This window comes from Haplochromis burtoni, unplaced genomic scaffold, assembly GCF_018398535.1.
Source record: "Haplochromis burtoni strain Fernald_Lab_line unplaced genomic scaffold, NCSU_Asbu1 Contig_353, whole genome shotgun sequence".
Classification (NCBI taxonomy): domain Eukaryota; kingdom Metazoa; phylum Chordata; class Actinopteri; order Cichliformes; family Cichlidae; genus Haplochromis; species Haplochromis burtoni.
This window is the reverse complement of record NW_024582714.1, coordinates 536,539-561,273: the sequence shown is the minus strand read 5'-3', so window position 1 is coordinate 561,273 and position 24,735 is coordinate 536,539. Positions and strand designations below refer to the sequence as shown.

The following is a 24,735-nucleotide window of genomic DNA, read 5'->3' as shown; positions in this document are numbered from 1 at the left end:
TGTTAATAATATTATTCTGGATGCCTCTAATGGATATGGAGTTTGATCGTGTCTGGAGGTTAATTCTGTCTTCTGGGTCAAAGCTGGCTTAGTTTCCATTGTAAAATAACAATCCTTGCAGAATTGTAAGGAGCGGATCTTGAGGAAGACTGATTTGAATATGTTTCATCCTTCCACCCAAGTCAGGAACACAAACTGATGCTGCTATTTTAGGAACCATGAAGAGTTCACCGTGAAGCTACGATTTGTTTGCCTAGTGATGTGCTGTTCTTAGCATTCAGCCAAATGACCGAAACCACAACTCACTGCTTGTTCTCTTGTTGCTCTTCATAGTGATAAAGAGTGTTCAGGCTGAGAGAAAAAAGACACAAATTTCCACACTTATGTAACAGCCTTGCAATGAATCATCTAAACCTGATGACAGATAGTGACGGTCTAATTAGGGGTTTACCATCTATCTTCTGACTATTCTTAGACTGACCCGTAGTAAAAGTGTAATAATGGCAGTTAATGTTTAATATTAATACCATGCTTGAGTTGTTTAATTAAGAATTAAAATAGCAGCCAGTAGTACGAGTTGGTGCTTCAAGCTCCAGTAGAGGACTTTTAATGTGACATCGCATATATTCACACTTCACAGAGTTGTCCTCTTTTACTCATCTCATCCCTCATTGCCTTTCTCACCTTTTTTATTATATCCAAGCAAGCAAGCAATTTATTTATATAGCACTTTCAGACAACTACCAGGAGAAAACAAAGTGCTGTACACTTGACATGACACAGAAAAAACGATACATTAAATTAAAAAAATATATATATATACATCTTTCTTTTCCATTTAGCAGCAAACAGTGAGGTAGAGAGGCAGGTTTGTAACCTGAAAACTGCCAGTTTAAATCCCCAGACAGGCCATAGAAGGTGAGGAGTGAAAGTCGCACTTCCAAAACATGTACCACTAAGATGTCCTTGAGCAGCAATGATATTTTCTGGATTTTTTTTTTTTTTATGATAAAAGTACTGCTGATTTCCCTGGATACATAAAGTCAAAGATAAATAAATAAGCTCCTTTCCTCTGCAGATCTACATTGTGCCCAAAGCAGCCATATTTCCCCTGGAGGGCCTAGAGGGTGCTGAGGCCGAGGCCGCCCTGCTTAACAACATGCGCGTGTACGGGACCATCCTGTTGACCTCCATGGCCACAGTGGTATTCGTTGGCGTAAAATATGTTAACAAGCTGGCACTCGTGTTTCTGGCATGCGTCATTCTCTCCATCTTGGCTGTCTACGCCGGAGTCATCAAGACCGCCATGGATCCACCTGTATTCCCGTAAGCAGTTAGAGCCAAGATAATCCAATATTATATAAGCTGAAATGGTAACAAAAGCCCAGACTAACACACATCTTATCTACATGCTGTTTTAGAAAAAGCAACACATAATTACTTGCTAGGTTTGGAGAACATGCCATTATTATATCAGTGGTACAAAGGCACCAGCACTAATTTGCCTTATTTTTTATTTTACATATTTAAAAATTAGATGAATTTACCTGAAAACTAAGTTTTATAATGTGATACCCATCGTTGTTTTAACCTAGGTGTCAATAGATGTCAGAAAACAATTTAAAACAACAGATATTGTTTAACTATAAAATTAATTTAAAGAAGAAAAAAGTCCAAATAAATTGTTTACATCAAACACACATGCAGAAAAGTTGCTACAGCAGCAGTATTTCAAAATTGTGTGCTTTTCTATTCCTCTAGGGTGTGTATTTTGGGGAATCGCACTTTGGTGTGGAAGTCCTTTGATGTTTGTGCCAAGACCATTGAGACAGCTAATGGGACAGTCACAACCCAGCTGTGGCAGATGTTCTGTGATTCACCTTTTCTCAATGCTACCTGTGACAAATACTTTGTTGCCAACAATGTGACTGAGATCCAGGGCATCCCTGGGGTCACTAGTGGAATCTTGGCAGGTTGGTTCATTCGTTTTGGATCCAATTATCATCTTTCTATACTGCTGAGTCACTGACAATTCATTGGCGTTCTTTTCTAGATTTCTTTATATTTTAATGAAATGTTTACGATAAAATACTTTCTTAGGTCTGAATGTCCTGTTTTCCCCATTGATCTGTTGTTATAGTACTGGAGTGTCCATCAAGAAACACTCCAGTACGAGCAGCTTTAAATGTTGTAAAAAGAACTTAAAAAGTCGATTCATTTTTCTAGATATTTGCTTTCAGATCTTTTTAATAAATGTTAAAAATGGTGATTTCGTGTTACAAAGACAAAGTAGAGCAAACTTATTTCTTAGCCTTGGGCTTCCTGAAACCCTAAGAAAGCCCACAGCTAAGCAAACCTTGTTTTACCCTGGTGTAACAGTAAACTCTGAATTAAGGAGTCACACTTAAAAGTCACTTTAATTTTTTGACTTTATTTTTTAGAGATAAAACATATCATATTTTATCTCCCATTTTTAGGGGGAGATAAAAAACCTCCCAAATCCACCTACTCAAGCAAAGTAATTCATGTTTCTGTTTTCTGAAAGCATCTTTTTTTTTACTGATTTGAATAAACTAATTAGAAATTGTAAATAGTGACTAACTCAATTTTGAATGGCTGAAGAATAAAGTAAATTTGTTAATTAGTCATGGCGTTCAGTCACCAATTGAATATTTGGCTAACATGGAAGGATTAAAAACACCTATTTTCAGGTTCTGTCTGCATGAATATTTTAATTCTAGTCCTCTCTATGTTTCTTCAATGCCAATCCAGATAACCTGTTTGGAAACTACTATGAGAAAGGGGACCTCATTTCCAGGGATAAGATGGAGTCAGTGGAAGACCAGGACGATCCTCTAACCAACGCTAACCGCTACGTGTTAGCCGACATCACCAGCTTTTTCACATTGCTGGTTGGCATTTACTTCCCGTCTGTGACAGGTGAAAGCATAAACTGTTCTGTCCACTTAGTTTTTTCTTATTGTTGTTCATCATTGACACATTTATTAATTTGTTTACTTATCAGTGTGCTGCTGAGTGATTCTTTTGTTAACCATCTGAGAAATGGCATCCCTGGTGTTGTTCTCAATGTCAGACATTTATATTTATTCTGCTTGAGTGAGTTTAGCTGAATTTACTACATTCTGCTGTTTGTAGCACACGTGTTTCTACAGTATGTGCACAAATCTCTGATCTTGGTAACAACTGTCACTTCACTGTCTCTCCAGGGATCATGGCTGGATCCAACCGTTCTGGAGACCTGCGCGATGCACAGAAGTCAATCCCCATTGGAACAATTGCAGCCATCACCACCACCTCTACTGTCTGTATCCTTTAACAACTGCCGTGACGGCAGTTGTTATGCACACACACCACTGCATATACAGTGGGGAAAATAATTGTTTGATCCCCTTCAATTTATAAGTTTTCTCACCTATAAAGAAATGGAGAGTTTTTATGATAGTGTCCCTTTAACGGAGAAAGATAGAATATCAACCAAAACTCCAGAAGAAAAAACGATACATAAAATTCTGACTTCATTTGAATGTCATTAAATGAAAAAGTATCTTTACCCCCAAACAAAGTATGACTTAGCACTTGGCAGAGAAACCATTGTCAGTTTGATGTAGCTGGTCACCCAGTTTGTACACCTAAGGAGGAATTTGCCATTGTCTTGGCTGTTACTTAATTTCTTCTGACCAAGACACCTTCTCCAAGTCTTTTCTGAGTTCACTGGAAAACATCAGATGGTCCCATAAATGTGTCATTTTAAACAGGGAGACAGCAAGACTTTAGTCCATTACAGCGTAGTGTGTTACCAATGGCGTTCTTGGTGACACTGGTCCCAATCGCCTACAGATCATTAACAAGTTCTTCCTGTGTAGTTTTGGGCTGATCCACCATCTTTCACATGATCATCCTAACCCCCACGAGGCAAAATCTTACATGAATAATCACAGCTATTACCTTCTCACCAGGCTTCTTGTTGGTGGTCTTGAAGCCAATTCCAGCCGTGTGCAGGTCTAGTCTTGTCTCTGACATCCTTTGAATACTCTTAGCTCATACCCATGGTAGTGGGACGTAAGACTCTGTGAAATGGTGTTGCAAGTTACAATTATTTAGTGATTGATTATAATCTGTGTGCCACATGTACAATACTTAAACAAATACTGACACACAAATATGTAATGATTGTTTTTTTTTTTCAATATTTCATTTTAAGGTTTCTCTCCATTAAAATGAAACTACCATAAAATTAGAGAATTATCATTTCTTTGTAAATGAGGACCCTCTCAAATTCAGCAGGGGACTGAATAATTATTTCCTCACTGTACCTATATTTTATGTCTGGCCTTGTTGTGATCAAACTTGGGATAATGAATTTGTAGTGGTATTTAAAACGGATCAGTTCATAAAGGACACTGTAAGAAAAGGTCAAGTTTACAAATTTTAGATTTTAACTAACGTGTCTGCACAAACGCACTCACTGGCCTGCAAGAAGCCTCATAATTAAAGGTCAGCATTTTAAATTTGAAAAGGCCATAACTTCTGTGATACCAGTCTAATGCCCTCAAGTAGTCCAAAATATGAATCTACCATTCATGAGAACACATTTCCTATCTTTGTTTAAATCATGGCAGCTGGCTTCTGAATAATATTGGTATTATAATTTGGTATTAGAGTTTGAGCTATTTTGTCATGTGAAACCTTGTTAATATTTCAATGAATGCTTTAAGTTTTTTTCTCTTTGTACAAAATTCTTGAGCACATGTCTGCCGTTTATGTGCTTTAACATATAAGGCAGCCTATACCGTGTAGTCTGAAGCAGCTATAATGGAATGGCTGATCTGATTAGGATCTGATTAGGATCTCTAATCACATCATTGAGCTGCCTATGCACTTACCAGTTAATGAAACCAAGACATATTACATGCAATGTAATATGCATCTTATCTCAGAGATTTACTACACAAAAACGACTGACGTCTTTCCTCAGCAAATGCACTTAATTGGTTTATCAGATAATTAAGTGCATCTTCAGATGGAAAGGTTTATAATTCTTATAATCACTAAACCAAGGCTCACTAAAAAGTGTTGAATATTTACCATTTATTTATATCGTTATGAAATGACTTTACTTTCTTGAACCATATTTGCTCAGACATGTCCAGTGTGGTTCTGTTTGGTGCCTGCATTGAGGGTGTGGTCCTCAGGGACAAGTAAGTCTATCCTTGATTGAATAAAAATCATCCCTAAATACAACAATAAGTCTGAGACTGACCACTTGGTTAATCGTGTTTAGGTTCGGAGAGGGCGTCCATGGGAACTTAGTGATTGGCACATTGGCTTGGCCATCACCATGGGTGATTGTGATTGGCTCTTTCTTCTCCACCTGTGGAGCAGGCCTCCAGAGCCTGACGGGAGCGCCTCGTCTCATGCAGGCCATTGCCAAGGATGGCATTGTGCCCGCTCTTCGGGTCAGTCTGTTTTCTTCTTACAGCAGACTTCATAGAAGAAGTGGACATAGTGAAACCAATGGGCAAGGGGCTTTAAAGTGCATTCTTTATAATGGCCAATAGGTGGTGACTCCCCTGGGTCAAAAAAAGAAACAAAATTGTATGGAAGTATGAGAAAGTTACTCTGTTTCTTACTTGATTTAGCTCAGAAAACAATATCCTAATGATTTTATGTATTCAGTTATTAGTTTCAGTTCTTCTTCACTACACAATATTGTTCATTTTGTGAATTATTATTTTATTTACAGTACAAAATATAGTAAATCGAGGTCTCTTTGGACACATTAGTGATTGATAGTTTGCTAATTTGTGAGTGTGCATTCTTGGGGATGGATTTGAGCTGAGAAGAACCATCACAAAAAGTATTAAATCTATTTTAATCAAAGTCTCAACAGTTAACTTACTTTTATCAATGTTATATCCAGAGCCGTGCAGTAAAACAATTGTATTATACACCAATTTTCACATAGAAAATGGATAATGAATCAGTAAGGAAAGTAATCAGAGTAAATTGAATCAATAATGACATTAGTACCAATAAAGTCGTTTCAATATTAAATCCAAATAGAGAACCTAATATGTTCTTCTCCTCAAAATAGAAAAAAGCAAGAAGGCCAAGATGCTAACTGTGAGGCTTCAAAGCATAAATGCATAGGTGTCATCACCACTATTACATCCTCTGCTTTCATAGAATCTGTTTTGTATTTATTACATACAGTCAACATATACATGTAATGACTTGACTAGAATTAAAAAGGTAGAGGAAGACGTTTATGCAGACATACTCCTAAAATAGAAGTGGTGTAAACATGTTTTCTGTGCCGGCATTGTAGATCTTTGGCCACGGGAAGGCCAACGGAGAACCCACATGGTCCCTCCTGCTGACGGCTTGTATCTGCGAGAGTGGGATCCTCATTGCCTCCCTGGATGCAGTCGCTCCCATCCTCTCCATGTAAGACTTGGGGAAAAAATCCTTTAATTTCTTGCCATTTGAAAAAATAAATAGATTAAGGGGAATAAAACCGTGGGGGATTTCAGAGCAGCTGGTCCCCTGTTATTACTTAAACAATGCAAATACCAAATTATATGGTCTCAGAGGGGTAGACCAATTTTCTGCTTTGGTAATGCAGTCATAAATACAAGTGAATGTCATAGATGTTAACATAACAGCCCTTCTGGATTTCAATGAGTGAGCTCTTTCTTATATTGTTAGAGTAAGTAAGAAGAGGTTTGTTATATCCTGTTCATATGTGTTTCCTGCAGGTTCTTCCTGATGTGCTACATGTTTGTGAATCTGGCATGTGCACTCCAGACACTGCTGAGGACACCAAACTGGAGACCACGGTTCAAGTTCTACCACTGGTCAGTTCACCAACAACAAAGCGAAGGAACAGCTGAATTTCAAGATTCACAAACAGTTTATATTGCATGTGTCTGTCTGCCTCTGCATTCCACTCTATAGGACTCTTTCCTTCCTGGGGATGAGCCTGTGTCTTACTCTTATGTTCCTCTGTTCCTGGTACTATGCCATTGTCGCTATGGTAATTGCCGGTTCCATCTACAAGTATATCGAGTTTGCAGGGTGAGTGTTTTTCTGTATCAGGTGTTTTTTTCAGTTTACTTTATTTTCAGTTAGTTTCCTGACTGAGTTTGAGTACAGATGGTAGGTGTCTAATTAGCAAATCTTAACATTTTTGTTTTATTGGTTGAGTTGTTTTTTATTCTATATGTGATCTTCCTCAGACTTTATACTCTAGGTAAAGTTGTTCAATAAACCTCTTCAAAAATTTTTTTGCAAGATTTGAGTTCAGTTAATAATCATATGTATACAAATACTTTCTCTGTGTACACTACCAGTCAAACGTTTGGGCACACCTACTCATTTAATGTTTTTTCTTTATTGTTACTATTTTCTACATTGTAGATACATACTGAAGGCATCAAATGTATGAAGCAAGATATATGGGATTATGTAGCAAAGAAAAAAATGTCTTATGTCTCTTATTTTAGATTCCTCAAAGTAGCCACCCTTTGCTTTGTTGACAACGCTGCAAACCCTTTGGCCTTCTCTCAATGAGCTTCATGATGTAGTCACCTGAAATGGTTTTCACTTCACAGATGTGCCTTGTCAGGGTTCATTTGTGGAATTTTTTGCCTTCTTAATGGGGTTGGGACCATCAGTTGTGTTGTGCAGAAGTCCGGTTGGTACACGGCTGACAGCCCTATTTGACAATTGTTAGAATTGATATTATGGCAAGAACCAATCAACTAAGTAAAGAGAAACAACAGTCCATTATGACTTTAAGAGCTGAAAATCAGTCAGTCTAGAAAATTACAAAAACTTTGAATGTGTCCCCAAGTGCAATCACAAAAACTGTCAAACTCTACGGTGAAACTGGCTCAAATGATGACTGCCCCGGGAGAGGAAGACCAAGAGTCACCTCTGCTGCTGAGGATAAATTCATCTCTCTAAATTCATTAGAGTTCATATAAATGCGACACAGTTCCAGCAGCAGACACATCTCTACCTCACCTGTTCAATAACTGCTAAGAAAACGCTATTACTAAGGAAAAGCAACAAGCAGAAGAGATTTGTTTGGGCCAAGAAACACAAGGAATGGACATTAGATCAGTGAAAATCTTTGCTTTCATCTGATGAGTCCAAATTTTAGATCTTTGGTTTCACTTGCCGTGTCTTTGTGTGACCCAGAAAAGATGAACAGATTGTCTCTACATGCATGGTTCCCACTGCGAAGCATGGAGGAGGTGTGATGATGTGGGGGTGCTTTGCTGGTGACACTGTTGGGGATTTATTCAAAATTGAAGGCACACTCAATCAGCATGGCTGCCACAGCATCCTGCAGCGGCATGCCATCCAAACCGGTTTGCATTTAGTTGGAGCATCATTTCAACAGGACAATGACCCCAAACACACCTCCAGGCTGTGTAAGGGCTATTTGACCAACAAGGAGAGTGATGGAGTGCTACTCCAGATGGCCTGGCCTCCACAGTCACCTGACCTAAACCCAATCAAGATGGTTTGCGATGAGATGGACCACAGAGTGAAGGCAAAAAGGCCAGCAAGTGCTCAGCATCTCTGAGAAGTCCTCCAAGACGGTTGGAAAACCATTTCAGGTGACGGCCTCATGAAGCTCATTGAAAGAATGCCAAGAGTGTGCAAAGCAAAGGGTGGCTATTTTGAAGAATCTACAATATAAAACATGTTTTGAGTCTTTTCACACTTTTTTGTTAATTATATAATTCCATATGTGTTCATTCATAGTTTTGATTTCTTAAGTGAGAATCTACAATGTGAATAGTCATGAAAATAAAGAAAAAACATTAAATGAGAAGGTGTGTCCAAACTTTTGACTGGTAGTTATTTTAGATGGTATTTTGGTTTCTGTTTTGTTTTTTCATACTTAGTAAAAATGGTCTTTCTTTCCAAGTTGTAATTTTTGTCTGTAATTTAAATGGAAACTGGTGTTTTTTAGGTTTTATTTCCACTAACAATGTTTTTTTTAACTTTCCTGCCGTATTACTGTTTCTTTCTTAGCAGATCTCTTAGCATGTAGTACTTTTTTAAAGCAGAGCAGGTGTGCTGTTCTGTTCTTACTTTAGCCTTAGTTCTGTATCTTAGGTGTAGCATCATGGAAAAGTGAAGGAAATTTGATCATATCTGTGACTGAAAGACCGTAACTAATCAACCATGTTTCTAGTGTATTCGTATAGACCTATACACACTGAGTATTTAAATGCTGTGATTCCTTGTGATCATTTTGCATTATGTCAAACTGTCATCTAAAGGGGGATTTGTTTCAGTGGGCTGTCTCTATCACTGTCACTTCTTAAATTCACAGTGAAGCTGCAAAAACTGTTGTTCATGTTTTGACTGACAAATATTGATTGGCACTTGCCTGTGTCACAGTGCGGAGAAAGAATGGGGCGATGGAATACGGGGTCTGTCTCTAAGTGCTGCACGTTACGCTCTCATGCGGTTGGAGGAAGGTCCCCCACACACCAAAAACTGGAGGTATGACACACGTATGCTGTGTTGCTGTACCATGACTCTAATTACCGTAGAAATTAACCACATGTCTGTGCGTGTTCTCATTTATTCACGTAATAGGACCCTTCTTGTCACAGCTGTCGGAGAATCAAGTATTTGTAAATTCATATTAACATCAACCTTTCTTGCTATTTTTTTTCTCTTTCTCTCCTTCCAAACAAGGACTTTTACTTGGCCATCTCAGCCTTTCCTTTCCCCGTGGCTTTATTTGTCTTTTCACAGCTCTTCCTGTTCTTTTCATTTCTCTTCTATTTTTTTTCTACTCCGTCTTATCACTTCCTCTCCTCTCTGATCTCCCTTCTCTTCAGGCCTCAGCTGCTGGTGCTGGTCAGTACAGATGCAGAGCAAAATGTGGAGCAGCCTCGTCTGCTTTCACTGACCAACCAGCTGAAGGCAGGCAAAGGTCTAACTATTGTTGGGACAGCTCTAGGGGGCACGTTCTTGAACAACTATGAACAGGCGCAGCGTGCAGAGCAGGTAATGTTGTAAATGACAGCCTGTACCTCTTCAGTCACTGGAACTTATTAAACTTTTCAGCACAATGCATTGCAACAACAACAGACCAAAATCTGCACTATTGTTGCTAAAATACTAAATCCAGTTACAGAAGCTACTATAAACAGAACTATACGATATTGTGTCACCACAAGTTGATTGCAGTCTCTTAATTATATTTTCCCTGCAGACTTTTCTGCACATCTATCAAAAATCATGTTAAACACTTACATATAGCTTTCAATGTATATTTGTTTCTTCTATATAGCTAATTAAGTATTTGAAAATGTAAAATATGACTCTGGAAGAGCCCATAAACCCCAAAATGTTATTGCAAATATATATTTTTAAATCAAATGAAACATCAAGTCTGACCGTTGCCACCTTCATAGTAAGCGGTGCTTGTTGTGGTAACAGCTCTTTTCTCCGCCTTGCCTCTTGCCTGTCTAGGCACTGCGTAAGCTGATGGAGACAGAGAAGGTGAAGGGCTTCTGTCAGGTGACTGTGTCCTCTAACCTGCGTGATGCTACATCACATCTGCTCCAGGCCAGTGGACTGGGAGGCCTGAAACACAATGCTGTCTTGGTCTCATGGCCACGCAACTGGAAGCAAGGAGACGAGCATCAGCACTGGAGGAACTTCATTGGTTGGTTACTAGGAAGGAAAAAAGAACAAAAATACTGCCAAAAACAAGGGCCCATATATAAAATAAAATCACTGATTGATATCAGCCGTAGCCATTTAGGTTTATCAGAAAACATTCAAAACAAAATCCTGAACAATTTAAAAATGCAGATGCAGTGTAACCAACACATCGTAATCTTTCCATGTCTGCCTGTTCTGCAGAGCTGGTCAGAGAAACTACCGTCGCTAACTTGGCTCTGCTCGTCCCAAAGAACATCTCAGCCTTCCCATCCAACGGCGAACGCTTCACCGAGGGTCACATTGACGTGTGGTGGATCGTCCATGATGGAGGCATGCTGATGCTGCTGCCCTTCCTGCTCCGCCAGCACAAGGTACCCTGCAATAGTTACTACTTAAAGAAATCCATGTGCACTCACAAACATGTAAAGGCAACGTAGAATCTGGATTCACACTATCAGAACCAAATTTCTTACAGATCATATGAACGCTTAATGACATTTTTTTATGTCCATACAGACGTATGAGAAGAGTGAGGAGATGCCTCATATTTTGTTGTTGCTCTGCAGGTTTGGAGGAAGTGCAAGATGCGCATCTTTACTGTGGCCCAGATGGACGACAACAGCATCCAGATGAAAAAGGACCTGACCACATTCCTCTATCACCTCCGTATCGATGCCATGATAGAAGTTGTAGAAATGGTGAGTTAACTCAAAGCAAGATATATGCTTTCTATACAAACGCAATATGAACAGAAGTACTGAGCACTCAGCGACCCTGTTCTGTAACTTTACGCGGTTTAATTTTGTGGCTAAGTCGCAGTGATTCTTAAATGCTTCCACTTTGCATTAACACCACTTGCAGGTGATTGTGGAACACCTACAAGGATTGCAAAAAAATGGCTTGTTGCAACACTGGCATCCTGTTACATTATCACACTCAAATTCACTGAGCTCTTTGGAACAAAGCACAAATGTTTGTAGACTGCATGGCTAGGTGCCTGATTTTATACACCTGTGGCAACGGCACTGAAAACAACTGCAGAGATTACTTTTGTTCATATTGTGTACTTTAATTTCAGTACCTTTCAGGTGGCAACATCATTACAATGTTCAGTAATGCTCAAAGCTTGATTGCTTTAGACTACACAAAGGTAGGCAAAGGTACTGCACGACTGCTGAGATCGTTGCACTACAGAAGCACAGTAAATGGCACAAAGGACAGCATGAAATATGAATATCAGGTGATCGGATATTGTCTGAAGCCTCCTTCCCTAGGTTGTGTTTACTAGAAAAGCAGCACACTGTAAAGCTGAGTGTCGGTCTGGCTTTCCAAAGCCCTTAATTAAGGAATAAGAATTTTATCGCTTGTAATTTAGTGTATAATACTTTTAATGTTTCATGGCAGTAGAGAGAGCCTGTGGTTTGCTTCAACATTTCCTAAGCAAAACCTGCAATTAGGCATTCATGTGCACTATATGAAGTGACTAACCATGTGTGCAGTGGGGAGAAACTAGGCAGCAGTGTAATTTTCTCACACAAGCTTTTTTTCATTCTTCCCTGAGTCAAATTTGTCACTTTTTGTGTGTACAACAATGGGTCCATACCACAAATGTCTTCAAGAAAAGGCTGTCTAAAATTGTCAGTATCTTGCTTGAACTAGTTCTGTTCTAGTATACTTCAGCCTTAACCGTTCACAGGTGAATTTTCTCCTATCTAAGAAAAAAGAAGTAAGCGGTGATTGCATTCTGTCTGAATGTCAAAAGATGAGTCAGAAGAGATGGGGACAGGTTTACACAGGAGAAATGTAGTGGATTTGGATTGCTGTAGTAAGAAAAATATGCATAATAAACCCACACGTTACTTTTTCTTAGCATGACAGTGACATCTCAGCCTACACTTACGAGAAGACCCTGGTGATGGAACAACGCTCGCAGATGCTTAAACAGATCAATCTGACAAAGACTGAACGTGAGAGAGAGGTAAGGAAGTTTGTTTATGCCCAAGTTTTGTTTTGAAACACGCTCAAAGATGCACTCATAAACCTGACGTGACTTGACAGGCCGACTTGGCACAGCTTGGCGTGATTGGACTTGACTTGACTTAACATGACACACCAGCCCCTCTGGACAAAAGCATATCTATGGTTAAATTTGAGCAGTAGGACACCATATTTATCCTTTCTATCAGACCACAGCCGCAGCAGAAACTTTGCTGTTTGACAGCATGATGGTGCTTAGGTTGATATGGTAAATGAAAAATATTGATCTCTGTGTTTCATTAATACCTTTGTTGAACTTGAATTGTCCCTGATCCATAAATGTAATATGTGCCGTGCAATTATATTTGTGCACACAAGTGTACATACACTCATCATGGGCATAAATGGCTAAATGGCGTTTAACTAAATGTAATTTAGCAAATTTTGGCATAATTTTGGCAGGATATGTGACCACTCTTGTAAGCAGAATTAGTAAAGTTCATTTAGATTGGTTGGTTTCGTGGCATGGACTTGTCTTTTAGGCCATACAGTTTCAGTAGGGTTAAGGTACCTTGTGTTATTCATTCCAAAACCAGTTTGGGCATTTGGGATAATTGTCTTGTTGGAATGCACAATTCTTTCCCAGTTTCATCCATCTAGCTGTTGATTTTAGGTGAAGTTGAAAAGTTTAGAGGGAATTCTCCTTTTTCATTAGTCTGTCCTTTTTGTACTATATATAAATACAACTAACAGTAAAACAGCCATGATGCTACCACCACCATGCTTGACAGCTGGTAGAGTGTTCTCAGATTTGAAAGCCTCACCTTTACTCCTATATCTGCATATGTCAAGAAATGCCACGCAGCATCTCTTGATGTCTTTATCTCACGTGACCATAAAACCTTTCTACAGAAAACAATTGGCTTGTCCACGTGGGCAGCACAAATTTCAGTTGAGCTTGAAGGTTTCGATTTTGGAGCAGGGGCTTCTTTCTCAGTCAGTACTCTCTTACTCCATGAAAATGCAAAATTCATTTCACTGGTGTTCCAACAGTTTCCAGTTCATGGTAGGCTTGAGTTTTGGTGGTCCATAGGTTGTACCTGAACATCCTACCCAATTTCTTCTTAAGCGAGAGTGACAATGCGGATCTTCTTGCAGACCTTTGCAAAGTGGTGATAAATAAATAAATAACTTGTTCTTATGTGCAATTGTTTGAACTGACCTTAGCAGCTGAAGCTGTTTAGAAATGGCTCCAAGACACCTTCCTAACTTGTGCAAATGTGCAGTTTCCTTCTTAGATCTTAACTGAAATCCTTGGACTTTCCCATTGTTCTGAGTATTGGGCAATTCCACGGGTGTCAAAGAAATCCTTTTAATGCCAGCAACGTCAATCGTGATCGCTAAAAACTTGACAAAGCCCTGGCACTGTATAATCTTCAGCTTTCATTACTAAATATTTAAGTGAGTGCATGTATATGTTTGAGCATGTATGTACCCTTTTGACCTTGTGTGGATTCAAGAAAATCCAAAATAAATTGAAACGTATGCAGCCAAATTAAAGACTTTACAATCATTCCAGCATGGAAAAAGAGCAGTTCAAAACAATTATTAAAAGGCCCAAGTAATCATGGATAATAAAGGTCTGACCACAACTGTATCTTCACTTTTCTTTAGTTTTTAATAAATTATTATTGCCAGGATCTCAGCAGATTTCAGATTTTTAGGTTCCTGATATGTTTTTTTAAAATAATGTGGTAAAACACTACATATATGTATGTGTGTGTATATGTGTGTATATATATATATATTTATTTATTTATTTATTTATTAGGGGTGCAACGATACTCATCGATATTGAACCGTTCGATACAGTGCTTTCGGTTCGGTACGCATATGTATCGAACAATACAAAATAAATTTTTAATTTATTTTATCAACTTTCCTTCTGACGATGCTGTCTGTGTTGAGCGCTCAGTGGATCTGCGCTCGACAGTGCAGCCTAGGCGGAGTAGTCGAACGCAGATTCACTGAGCGCAGGGCAAGCTAGCGAGACAGAAGTTAAGCTCTCCTTGCAACATGGCAAATTGAACCTCCCCCACCCTCATTCAGATCTGGCGTTTGGAACTATTTTGGTTTTCATGTGACGTATGACCCTGAAGGTAAGCGCGTCATGGACTAAAGTAAAACAGTATGTTGGATGTGCCACGCAATGCTCAATTACATGGGTGGGAGCTAGTGTGTTAGCGCAGTTAGCTCGTTAACGTGTTGGCCGTCCAGCCCCATGCACGGGGCGATCGCGGTAGCTCGTTAACGGAGATTTGCCGTGTTGTGGCGTTAACGTCATTTCAACGAGATTAACGCTGACAGCACTAGTGGGAACACAACGAATATGACTGCACATTTACGCCGACATCATCCTAGTGCAAAGACAAGTGGAAGCAGACAAAAACAACAAGCACACATGCTACAAACTTTACCCGAGTCATTTAGACAGCCGTTAGCACATGATTCTCCTTATGGGGACCTGATATGTTTAATATGCTGCTGAGAATATAGCCCAGAAGAAGCGTATAGTATAGCTTTTATTTTGGAAAGAGACATTTCTCTGTAATAAACTCTCTTTTCCAAAGATGAGTGATTCCTCAATCAGATACAGGGCTTCGCAAAATCGCTAGCCCGACGTCCCGGGGCTAGCGATTTTTCCAGTCGGGCTACCAAAATCTATCTCTGCCCTGCCCGTCGGGCTATTGTAGGAAGGAAAAATATATGTCAATGCTTTTGCATTCTTTCGGAAATGTAGCTGGGTAATTATGTCATTGGCATCGGTGAGCCACTGTCAATATGTGACATATTGAAATCGCGTTTGAATTTGCGCTTGTTTTTTTGCTTTCACTTTGCAATCGCGCGAACTGTGTATAGAGAGCGACAGCACTGATTGGTGAGTGATGATAATTTGGCACCAATTCCTCTGACATCGTCTTATCAATCGTTAGCTTACTATGCAAACATGACAAGTGAAATCTCCCGCAGTAAGCTTAAACATGTGAGAGGTTGATCACGCAGAGAATCGCTGAGCGTTATGTGAGTGCTTGTGTAAAAGCAGCAGGATATATATTGTAGCGGGTCAGGGCTGTTCGGGGTTCTGTTTGTACAGTTATGTTTTGTTTATGTTGCCATAGTGATGGGTGACGCCCTCTCGCTGCGACGGTGTGTCCTTCCGGGGTCAGAGGGCGCCCTGTGTGTTGTTGTTGTTGTTGCTGTGCTGTTGCCGCGCTGAGCAGTTAGCTAGCGGCAGTGTTCTTCTGCAGATGTCAATAAACGGCTGTGCTCCCTGGCTAGCTCACGGGAAGCAAGACCAAACGATACCTCCGTCTCCTCCTTGTCTGAGCTCGCCACATTGGTGTCAGAAGTGGGATGATGGTGGCACCCCATGTTCTGACCCGAGTGACTTTTCCCCCGCCGGTCGTGACCGGCCGGTGCGCCAAAAGAAGGCACCTGGACATTTGCAGGACTTTGTGTGGGGTAATGGGGTCGTCGGGGACGACTGACCCCTTAGGTGGGGGCTATGTAGCGGGTCAGGGCTGTTCGGGGTTCTGTTTGTACAGTTATGTTTTGTTTATGTTGCCATAGTGACGGGTGACGCCCTCTCGCTGCGACGGTGTGTCCTTCCGGGGTCAGAGGGCGCCCTGTGTGTTGTTGTTGTTGTTGTTGCTGTGCTGTTGCCGCGCTGAGCAGTTAGCTAGCGGCAGTGTTCTTCTGCAGATGTCAATAAACGGCTGTGCTCCCTGGCTAGCTCACGGGAAGCAAGACCAAACGACACCTCCGTCTCCTCCTTGTCTGAGCTCGCCACAATATTTTAGTTCTGCTGAGCCAAATAAGACAGGTCAGGGTGAAGAAGTGACAGCCAAAGAAAAGCTTACCACAAAACGGAAAAGTTATGACAAATCAGACTATAAGGCAAAAAGAAAGTGCAGCTTTATGGTTTCATGGACAAAAGAATTTCTGTGGCTGCAATATGACGAGCTAAATAACCAGGGCTGCACATAAGTGGTCCGCAGGTGCGCATTCGCTGTCAAAATAAAAAACGCGCACAAGATAAGAAGTTGCAACGCGTGTTTGCATACATAAGATTTTCAGGAGGAGGACAGACATTTGTTTAGAACTCTTAAAGATGTCGAAGAAGCAACCCTTTAAGCAATTACTGTGATGTTCCTCCACCTCCAAAGAAATGTCAGAAGGAGTCCGAACCACAAAAGAAGCACGTATTCTCGGAAAAGTAGTTGCAGGAGGTGAGCTGGCTTCAAACAAATGATGAACGCACAGAGATGTGGTGCGGAATGTGCCGTGAAAATTTAATAAATGACAAATTAAAAAGGCATGAACATTTTTTTTGTATCGAAAAAATATCGAACCGTGACAGGTATTGTGCGAACCGAACCTTATATATTTGTGTATGTTGTGTGTATGTTATCTTGTATGTTTGTCATAATGATACATATTTTTCCATATATATATATATATATATATATATATATATATATATATTTTAGAAGAAAAAAGAAGCTCAAATCACTCTTTTCATGTTGCCCCTTCATTTGTGTCTCCACAGATCCAGAGCATCACTGATTCATCCCGTGGGTCTATCCGGCGTAAGAACCCGGCTGCTGTAACAACCCAACTAAGTGTGACTGAAGACCCACCTGCTGGCAGCAAGGAGGAGAAGCCCGAGGAAGAGGTAGGATCAACTTCTCCAGCAGCGCTGATCTCAGTTTGGAGCATAACGTTTGTTTTGGTCACAGAATTTTTTTTAAAATTTTTAAAAAGCACCCTAGTGTGTTAAGATTTTTATTATTTAAACAGTGAAATGCAGACTATAGGTAATCAAAGAACAGCAGCATTGAAGCATTCAACTGTCCATGTCTTAAAGGGGCAGTTTGAGATTTTGAATAATACCTTTATAGTGCTTGTATATAAAACTAAAGGAATGGTTTTATATACAAAGGAAAGGAAGCAACCTTTAGCTTAGCACAAATGCGACGCTAACCGCTGCTAGTGGTAGGGTCATGTTTATCATAAAAATATGTGAGTGATAAAGGTATCAAGCATTTTATCTAGCCCTTTGCAAGAAAGCAAGAAAGTATTTTGTTTCATTTTCCAAATATTAATCAAAAGAATCATCTAGAATCATTTGACTGCAGCAAAAAAGATGGATTCCCTTTCTGGTGTTTTCAGTTTTCCGTTGAATTGATCTTATAGCATCTCATAGTATTTTCCTTTGAAGAACATTTGCATAATTTAATAGCCTTTAATATAAATAAAGCAGCATAAGGCTCCCTAATCACACTTCTCCTTCCTCTCCCTTTCTCTAACACTGTGGCTCTCTGTGACTTTACCTGCATTCCTACATTTCCACCTCAATTGTGACTCTTTCAACCTTCCATGTAATGTACATGTAAATCCACATCCGTCCACTTATCCTCTCGTCTCATAGTCAAAGTCGGCCTCTTCCCCTGTGTCCCCCCCTGCCCAGGTTCAGCTCATCCATGACAATACCACCCCGGCCAGCCCTGCAACCCCAGCCACTCCGCTGACCCCTGGAGAGGGGGCTCAGAGCCCAGGGGAGCAGGTCCAAATGACCTGGACTGAGAAGTGTGACGGCGAGCCAGCCAAGCCGCCTGGAGCAGCAACACCAGAGGGCATCAAAGACATCTTCAATATGAAGCCGTGAGTATTTTCCAATGCTTAGGGAACCTTTGGCTGTTATAAAACTGAACTACCCGCTGGTTACTAAGAAAAACAGAGCCTTGAGTCTCTTAATTGTGTTGTTTGCTTTCTTCGAATTATTGTAACACCAGAAATGGCTACTAATATAAGATTTAGGCTTGCATGCGGGAGAAATGAACTTCACTAAAGACATGAACAGTTTAGCACTGATAATGGTGTATTTCTCCTTTTGCCATGCTGCAGTGAGTGGGAGAACCTGTAAGTACTGAAGTCTCAATAAACGTCATTCAGTCCACTCATGTTTTATAACGTTCAACTCAACCACGTGAGCAGATGACAATCATTTAAAAAAAAATGTGTGACTGAGCGCCATGTCACCCATGTCTCCACTTGGCATCACAAAATGTCTGGATGCTAATCAACATGGATATATTTTGACTTGCTCTCTGTGACTTTGTCTATTCTCAGGAACCATTCCAATGTGCGACGTATGCATACAGCTCTCCGGCTGAATGAGGTCATTGTTAAAAAGTCTTCAGAGGCCAAGCTAGTCCTCCTCAACATGCCAGGGCCACCCAGGAACCGGACAGGTGATGAAAACTGTATCCTTTACCCAAACAGTAGGTTTACTGAATGGGGTCTCTAATATATAGGTGACAGAGGTGCCAAACACAACTAATCAGCTTTGACAGTTTGGAGTTGCATTTGGATGTCGGCTAACTGGTGAGAAAGAGATTAGAATATATAACATATATATGAGTTTGCATATGAGCTTATATAGATTCACCAGTTACTTTGTTATGTACACTTGTTTAGCTGCTTGTTATTGCAAATATATAATCAGCCAGTCACAGGGCAGCAGATCGCTTCATTAAGCCATGTAGACATGGTCAAGACAGCCTGCTAATGTTCATACTGAGCAATGGGGATGATAAGTGATTTAAGTGATTTTAAATGTAGCATGGTTGTTGGTGCCAATTAGGCTGGTCTATTGCTGGTCTATTGCCAAATAGGCTAGTCTGAGTATTTCAGACACTGCCAATCTTCTGGGACTTTCCATCTTTAGGGTTTACAGACGATGGCCTGGAAAACAGAAAACATCTCTGGGCCAAAATACCTTGTTGAGGTCAGAGGTCAGAAGAGAATGGTTAGATGGGCAGAAGACCACACCAGATGCCACTGCTGTTAGCTAAGAACAGAAAACTGAGGCTATAGTTCACAAAGGCTCACTGAAACAACAGAAGATTGTCTGATGAGCCTGGATATGTGCTGCGACATTCAGCTGATAGGGTCAGAATTTGGCCACTTCAGGTTGGGGATGGTGGTTTAATGGTGTGGAGGATATTTTCCTGGTACACTTTTGGCCTCTTGGTATCGAATGAACACCACTTAAATGTTGCTCACCATGTGTGTCCCTTTATGACAAAAGTGCACTCATCTTCAAGCAGGATAACACACCGTGTCACAAAGTTCAAATATCCCAAACTGGGTTCTCGAACATGTCAGTGAGTTCTCTGTACCCAGATGGCCTCCAGAGTTACCAGATATCAATCCAATAAAGAACATTTAGTATGTGGTCGAACAACTGTGTGATGCTATCATGTCAGTACAGCTCTCTGAGAAATGTCTCAGCTGAATCTATGCACAAAGAATTAAGGCAACTCTGAAGGCAAAAAGGGGGTTCCTACCTACTAGTAAAGTGTAAGTAATAAAGTGGCCAGTGAGTGTATAAGAATACTGTGTCATGGATGTGTAAGACAGTGTTTTATACATCTGTAAAGGTTCAGTTTCAAATTATAATTAAGTCTTCAAATGTTTAAATATAAATGATAAAATGCTTCTGAAATAAAATTCTGATTGTGTTAAACTTTGTTTATCAATCCACACACAATCATATTGAGTTTGGGCCTCGAGCCTCTATGTAACTTTGTGAAAGATTGTGTGTTAAAGCAATCAACAGAGGGTTTGGGTCAGTAAGTTAATTGTCTTGATTTCAGGAACAGTAATAATTTGTTATCAGAAACATTCTGTTTAATGGGTCTCTAAAGATCTAATTAGGATTTCAAAGCACAAACCATTATTGCAGAAATCAGAGAACTTTATAACTAATTTTTTCAGGCTTTAGTTTTATGTTTTATGTTTTTATTTTGTTTGTTTTTTTACAGTATATGAACCTAATTATGAAATATTTTTCTGGCAGTGTCCTTGCTTTGTTTACAACAATTTAAGCCATGAAGTCCAAGGAAACTGCTTGTAGACCTTTGTCATAAAAGTCAGGAAATGGGTATAAAAGCTTTGGGTATTTTCAGTAGCACTGTAAATTCAAAAATAGGAAAATGGAAGAAGCCAGAAATCACTCCACCTAGATCTGATCATTCAGCCAAGCTTAGTACCAGACACCAGGAGATAACAAAAAGCCCAGCAGTCACTCTAACAGAGCTTCAGAAGTCCTTTCTACAGATGGAAGAACCTGCCAGAAAGACCACAATGTCATGAGCACTTCATCATTTGGACCTTTTGGGTTCGAGCAGCTAGACAGAAGCGAGTCTGACAACCTACTTGAAGTTTGTCAAACTGCATTTAAAGCCCTCTGACAGCATTAGGAAAAAGCTCCTCTGACAAGTCAAAAAGCGAACTCTTTGAATAGCACCAAAATCTTTTTAGAAGCAAGACGACAGTCATCTTTTGGACAGTTTTTTTCAAAGCCCATCTCAATGAATATATGGAGCAAACTATGATATAACACGAGTACGGTGCTTTAGTGGCTGCAGAACAAATCTGTGACTTCTCTTTACAAAACAGACAGACAGCTGCTTACAGATGCTTTCCATCCAGTCCGTCAGAACCCAAACAAATGCCAGGAAGAAAGTGATAAACGTTCCAAGTGTAGATGCCCGAGGCCTGTAAAACTGTACCTCCGAAAAACCTGGTTTCAGGTTTTCGAGGTTTCATTTTCTCATTATAGGTCATTAAGTGTAAAGTGAGCATCACAGAGCAAAAGGGGAACATTGTGAAGTGAGTGTATGAGCTGTTTCCTTAATCATTCTCTCCCAGATATGGAGTTTCTTGAGGTCCTCACTGAGGGCCTGAACCGAGTCCTCCTAGTCCGTGGAGGTGGTCGCGAGGTCATCACTATCTACTCCTGAAAGAGCAAACCCCCTCCCCTCATTATCACCCCTCTCTCAGCCCTGCTCCTGTGTCACTCGTACCCAAACCCTCTCATCAATGCTGCACCATTATTATATCATTCTTACAGTTTATTTCTATGACATAGTCCTCTCACACTCAACCAAATAACCCAGCTCAGCTTCAGCACCTCTCCGCCAGCTCCAACCCCAGCAAACCAACAAGCAGTATTAAACACTAAGCTACTCTCACTCCAGGCAAAAAAGCTGCTATAAATAGTATAGGCTCTAGACTGAATTAGATGCTATCAACATTTGTTCTTGGAGACGTTTTTTGCTTTGCAAGATTGAAGTCTGCTACAGAAACTCGCACTGAGTCGCAGTGACTCGGTCAGGAGGAGGTGGTGATGGGGTCTGCATGGGTTGTTAGCTGAGGTGTGAGCACACATGCATGTATGTGTCTCTTTGCTTTAATCTAGGTAGATTTTATTTATTTTTTTTCCCCTGTTCGAACACAAATGTGGCAAAGACACGGCTTCTCCACGGAGAGATCGAGAGCCAGATGAAATGAGATCAATGTAGGATTGTCTATTCGGTTCCCTCGTGGTGATCGGACACTTCCCACAGCGTTCCAGCCTGCTGTCTACGATGTGAATAACCGTTCAAGGCAAAAGACACTTCTACCCACAGTCAGTGTCACCTGCTAGAGGACGTATGTATGAGTAATTCACAATGGCATTTGAAAAAAGTGAAATGGCATGTGGATCAGACTTGCAGTATTATCTTTAAATTGATGCTCCACTCGTTCTGTTGATTCCATCACCTACACTCCTTTCAGCTCATTTCTTAGTGGCTGTTCATCCCTGTGGCCACTGTTAGTGCCAAAAAATACAAGGCTAGCTTAGTTTGTCGAGATTGACCCACAATTAAACTGTGAATAGCAGAAGCCTGGTGTGACAGCGGAGTGGGGAGAGATGACAAAGCCCCCTCTGAGGAGATTATCAGCGCCAGCACCCCTCGACCTCTCGTGTGGATCACTGTAAATAATGTACAAGCTCTGACGCGTTGTTCAGTATGAGTGTAGTATTTTTGTGACATACTAAAAAGATTCTAATGGAAAGGAAAAACAGAGACAGCTTAAAACAGCTGCTTTAAAAAAAGGTTATTTATTTATTTATTTATTTATTGGATTTATTTATTGGATGGCATAGGCTCCTTTCACTATGATAAGCGTCATTGTAACCTCGACAAAGCACTGCACCTGCACTGTCCACCACTGTGCGACGAGTGAAATTTTGATGATTTCATCAAGTTCATTAAGAAAAAGAAAAATACTAAATGTTATTTTTTCATGTAGAGAACAAATATGTATTTACGTTTGTAGACTGAATTTACACATATTGATGAAATAGCTGTATATCATCGTGGCATTCATAGCTCTGCCACTGTTTTGCCAAACTTCAATACATTAAATGTGCCATATCGAAGTTTTTTCAGAGAAGTGGTAAACAAAATTCTGACAATTCAAGTTAGAGAGAACAAAGTGTCATAAAAAAAAAAGGTAAAAGGACGCGTCTATGGGAAACTAGCATGGTGATGACACTGTAGTTGGAACTTCACCCTATAGATAATTAAAGAATACATGTTCAGCCCTCCATAAAACGTCCAGCTGTTGTCGATATCTGCTCTTGCCGAGTTGAGTTTTTGAACATCTATTGGTTATTTGTTTATAGGGTCTAGCCTAAATAAATAGAGAGGACAATGGCTTCTGTAGCTACTCACTTTGTCCACAAGAATGAACTCTATGCAGTAGACTACTCTCCAGTGAGATTTTCTATCCTATTTGATTGGTTGTGAACAAATCATATTTACGTTTGAAGAAGAGTGCATTTTTGAAGGAATGTGCAATGGTTGAAATCTGGACTCACGTGATCACGTTATTTATTTTTTTACACATATATTTTGTATATGTAGATTTCGTAAGTCTTATAAAATCCAAAATCATCTCACTCTGACCAAGGACAGCTGTCACTTTACTTTGATTGCTCCTGTTTCTTTTCTTAAAGAAACTGTTTTTGGTCATTTGCACTTCTAGTAGAAATATACAGTAAATATAAATAAACATATATATATATATATATATAAAAATATATATATACAGTATATACGATATAGGGAAGCAAAATAAAGTAAATATAAATAAACATATATATATATATATATATAAAAATATATATATACAGTATATACGATATAGGGAAGCAAAACAAATTAGTTTCTAGAACTATTTACAAACAGTATTAAATGTTTTTAGTGTTGCTTGAATGTCGGACCATATGTTGTGAATGCTGCTAGTATCTATAGATTTATTTGTACTGTAAATAGAGATGAGATAAATCAACATTAAAGATATAGTAAAAAGGGTATAGACATACATATCAGCGGTGGTAGCGGTGGTTATCTAACAAGACACGGCTGTACCTGTACACATTTGGCCCGTGATCTCTCGACAGGGTTAGCTTTCTGTTTTATTAGAAAACTATACTGAATATCTTGATGCAATATTATAACTGAGGGCAAAACCGTTACCCTTTATTGTCTTTTCTAAAACGTGCTCTCGAAATTACTATTTTTAATCCCCTGAGTAAAGCAAACCAGTTTTCGGGGAACACGTTTTCTGTTTAGCGCTTTTAAAGAAACCGAGTGGAATTGCCAAAACATTAAAACATGAATATTTGTTTTGAGACTTTTAAACACACCTACCTGTGACACCTGAAGACAAGTAGCCCACTCCTAGTTTCAAAGATTTCTCTGTGCCAAGTGATGAAGAATTTATTTATTATGCTTGTCACAAAAAAGGGGGGAGGGGGTTGTTTGACACTCACCTGTTTTTGAAGAACATGGTTATTTTGGGATTGTCTCTACAACATTGCCTGCATCAACTGAGCCTTTTAAATTTATTCAAAAGAAAAGATATCTGATGTTTATTGGAGAAGTTTATTGGAAATAAATTTAGTTATGGAATTATAAATGTTTTATAATTGCTGTTTGCATGGTACCATGTGGCAATATTTGTTTTAGTGATTTTATATCGTGATGACTTACATGTTTTAAGGTGCAGAGTCGGAGTGGTGGAGAAAGGTGTCAAACATTCTCAATGAGTTTCCGATTTTGAGAACTCAGG

General features: G+C 39.7%; 1 protein-coding gene across 2 annotated transcripts in view; it reads left to right on the top strand.

Annotated features, from left to right (window-relative positions):
* Window positions 1–23,691, top strand: part of slc12a5a (solute carrier family 12 member 5a) — a 55,186-nt gene extending 31,495 nt beyond the window's left edge. The window contains exons 6-25 of one of the 2 annotated variants that reach the window (XM_042228807.1): window positions 1,079–1,326; window positions 1,762–1,973; window positions 2,773–2,940; window positions 3,228–3,326; window positions 5,162–5,219; window positions 5,303–5,477; window positions 6,350–6,468; window positions 6,780–6,878; window positions 6,979–7,098; window positions 9,445–9,549; window positions 9,894–10,062; window positions 10,531–10,726; window positions 10,927–11,096; window positions 11,292–11,423; window positions 12,596–12,703; window positions 17,312–17,437; window positions 18,233–18,426; window positions 18,670–18,684; window positions 18,895–19,028; window positions 21,481–23,691. In XM_042228807.1, coding sequence (XP_042084741.1) covers window positions 1,079–1,326; window positions 1,762–1,973; window positions 2,773–2,940; window positions 3,228–3,326; window positions 5,162–5,219; window positions 5,303–5,477; window positions 6,350–6,468; window positions 6,780–6,878; window positions 6,979–7,098; window positions 9,445–9,549; window positions 9,894–10,062; window positions 10,531–10,726; window positions 10,927–11,096; window positions 11,292–11,423; window positions 12,596–12,703; window positions 17,312–17,437; window positions 18,233–18,426; window positions 18,670–18,684; window positions 18,895–19,028; window positions 21,481–21,572 — 2,739 coding nt within the window. In that variant the 3' untranslated portion in view covers window positions 21,573–23,691. Of the gene's footprint in view, window positions 1–1,078; window positions 1,327–1,761; window positions 1,974–2,772; window positions 2,941–3,227; window positions 3,327–5,161; window positions 5,220–5,302; window positions 5,478–6,349; window positions 6,469–6,779; window positions 6,879–6,978; window positions 7,099–9,444; window positions 9,550–9,893; window positions 10,063–10,530; window positions 10,727–10,926; window positions 11,097–11,291; window positions 11,424–12,595; window positions 12,704–17,311; window positions 17,438–18,193; window positions 18,427–18,669; window positions 18,685–18,894; window positions 19,029–21,480 lie in introns of both variants that reach the window. The other variant, XM_014340295.2, reaches the window with a different exon arrangement.
* Window positions 23,692–24,735: the final 1,044 nt, after the last annotated feature.